This window comes from Hylobates moloch, unplaced genomic scaffold (genome assembly GCF_009828535.3).
Source record: "Hylobates moloch isolate HMO894 unplaced genomic scaffold, HMol_V3 SCAFFOLD_14370, whole genome shotgun sequence".
NCBI lineage: Eukaryota > Metazoa > Chordata > Mammalia > Primates > Hylobatidae > Hylobates > Hylobates moloch.
The window spans coordinates 108-1,440 of record NW_026666645.1 but is presented as its reverse complement, the minus strand read 5'-3'; the positions used below and the strand labels follow the sequence as shown (position 1 = coordinate 1,440).

The 1,333-nt window shown below is 64.4% G+C and overlaps 1 protein-coding gene across 1 annotated transcript; it reads right to left on the bottom strand.

Moving 5' to 3' along the window:
• Window positions 1–5: 5 nt before the first annotated feature.
• Window positions 6–1,121, bottom strand: LOC116465920 (tubulin beta-8 chain-like; the record flags this gene model as incomplete). The annotated part of the gene is made up of 4 exons (XM_058435354.1): window positions 1,065–1,121; window positions 689–797; window positions 504–614; window positions 6–23 (listed from the first exon to the last, which is right to left on the bottom strand). Coding segments are annotated over exons 1-4 (295 nt in total), but the record flags the coding sequence as incomplete, so codon positions are not given.
• Between the last annotated feature and the right edge of the window lie 212 nt (window positions 1,122–1,333).

Sequence of the window (1,333 nt, the reverse complement as noted above, 5' to 3'; positions counted from 1 at the left end):
GTTGTTTCCGGCCCCACACTGACCTGTAAGACAGTACAGCCAGTCACTCGATGGCCAGGTGTACGGTCATCAATGGTCACCACCATAATGCAGAAAGCGCCAGTCACATGTGAGGTGAACGCACCATTCGCCCTGCAGGTGGAGATGAAACCCCCTCCCCCAGTTACAGGACAGCAGCTTCCCCTGTTAGGAATTAAGTCAGGAGTCAAACCTGAGACGGGCTAACAGACCTCGCTGTGGGTGACTCCTACCCAGTTTCAGGGAAGGCAGAAGCCACGGCCCCAGCTCAGCTCCCTGCTCCGAATTTACATCAGCAGCTCCTCACCTCGAGGAGACACCCGGGCCTTCCTCCCAAAGCCCGTTTAGGAGAAGCAGATGGAGCGACTCGACTGGGAGGATAGGAGGGGGTTCAGGGGCCCTGGCTCCACAGTGCCCACAGCGATGACCTTGGGACACTCGTGGATTTTCAGCTGCCCTGACCCCAGCCCTCGCCTGCAGCTCACCGAAGATGAAGTTGTCCGGCCTGAAGATCTGCCCGAAGGGCCCTGAGCGCACAGAGTCCATGGTGCCCGGCTCCAGATCCACGAGCACAGCGCGGGGCACGAACCTGCCACCTGAGAGGGGGGAGGGCATTAGCAGGGGAGGGCCGCGTTCCCGGGAGGGCGGCGGGGGAAGGACGGGCTCTCACCGCTGGCCTCGTTGTAGTACACGTTGATGCGCTCCAGCTGCAGGTGGCTGTCCCCGTGGTAGGCGCCAGCGGAGTCGATGGCATGTTCATCGGAGATCACCTCCCAGAACTGCCAGAGACGGGAGGGGCCAGACAGGCCAGGGCTGAGTCACGGAGGCGCCCCAGCCGCTCTCCCACCCCACCCTCATCCGCACCCCCATCCCTAGGCCTCCGTGTCCCTGGGGTCCACCCCAGCCGCCTCGCCAGCCGCCCAGTTCCACCGTCCCCGGCAGGGAGCCCAGAGGCCGCAATGCAGGGGCACCGCCCCGCCGCTGCCAACATCTTCCCTGATCACCCGGCAGGCCCGGGCTGGGCCCTCAGAGCCCCGGCTGCCAACCTTGGCGCCGATCTGGTTCCCGCACTGCCCGGCCTGCGTGAGCACAATCTCCCTCATGGCCAAGGCGGGATTAGGGCGGCAGCAGAAGCACGAGAAGGAGGAGCAGACGCGCAGCGACCCAGCCCGCCCTCCGCCAACGCTTAAATAGCCCCGCGCCCACCTCCCTCAGCCTCGGATTGGGCTCCCGGAATAAGCAACAGCTTTGCTTCCACACAGGTGCACCCACCTGTGAATCCCTTGGCGTTGAGCGTCTGTTGGAGAGCTCAGGT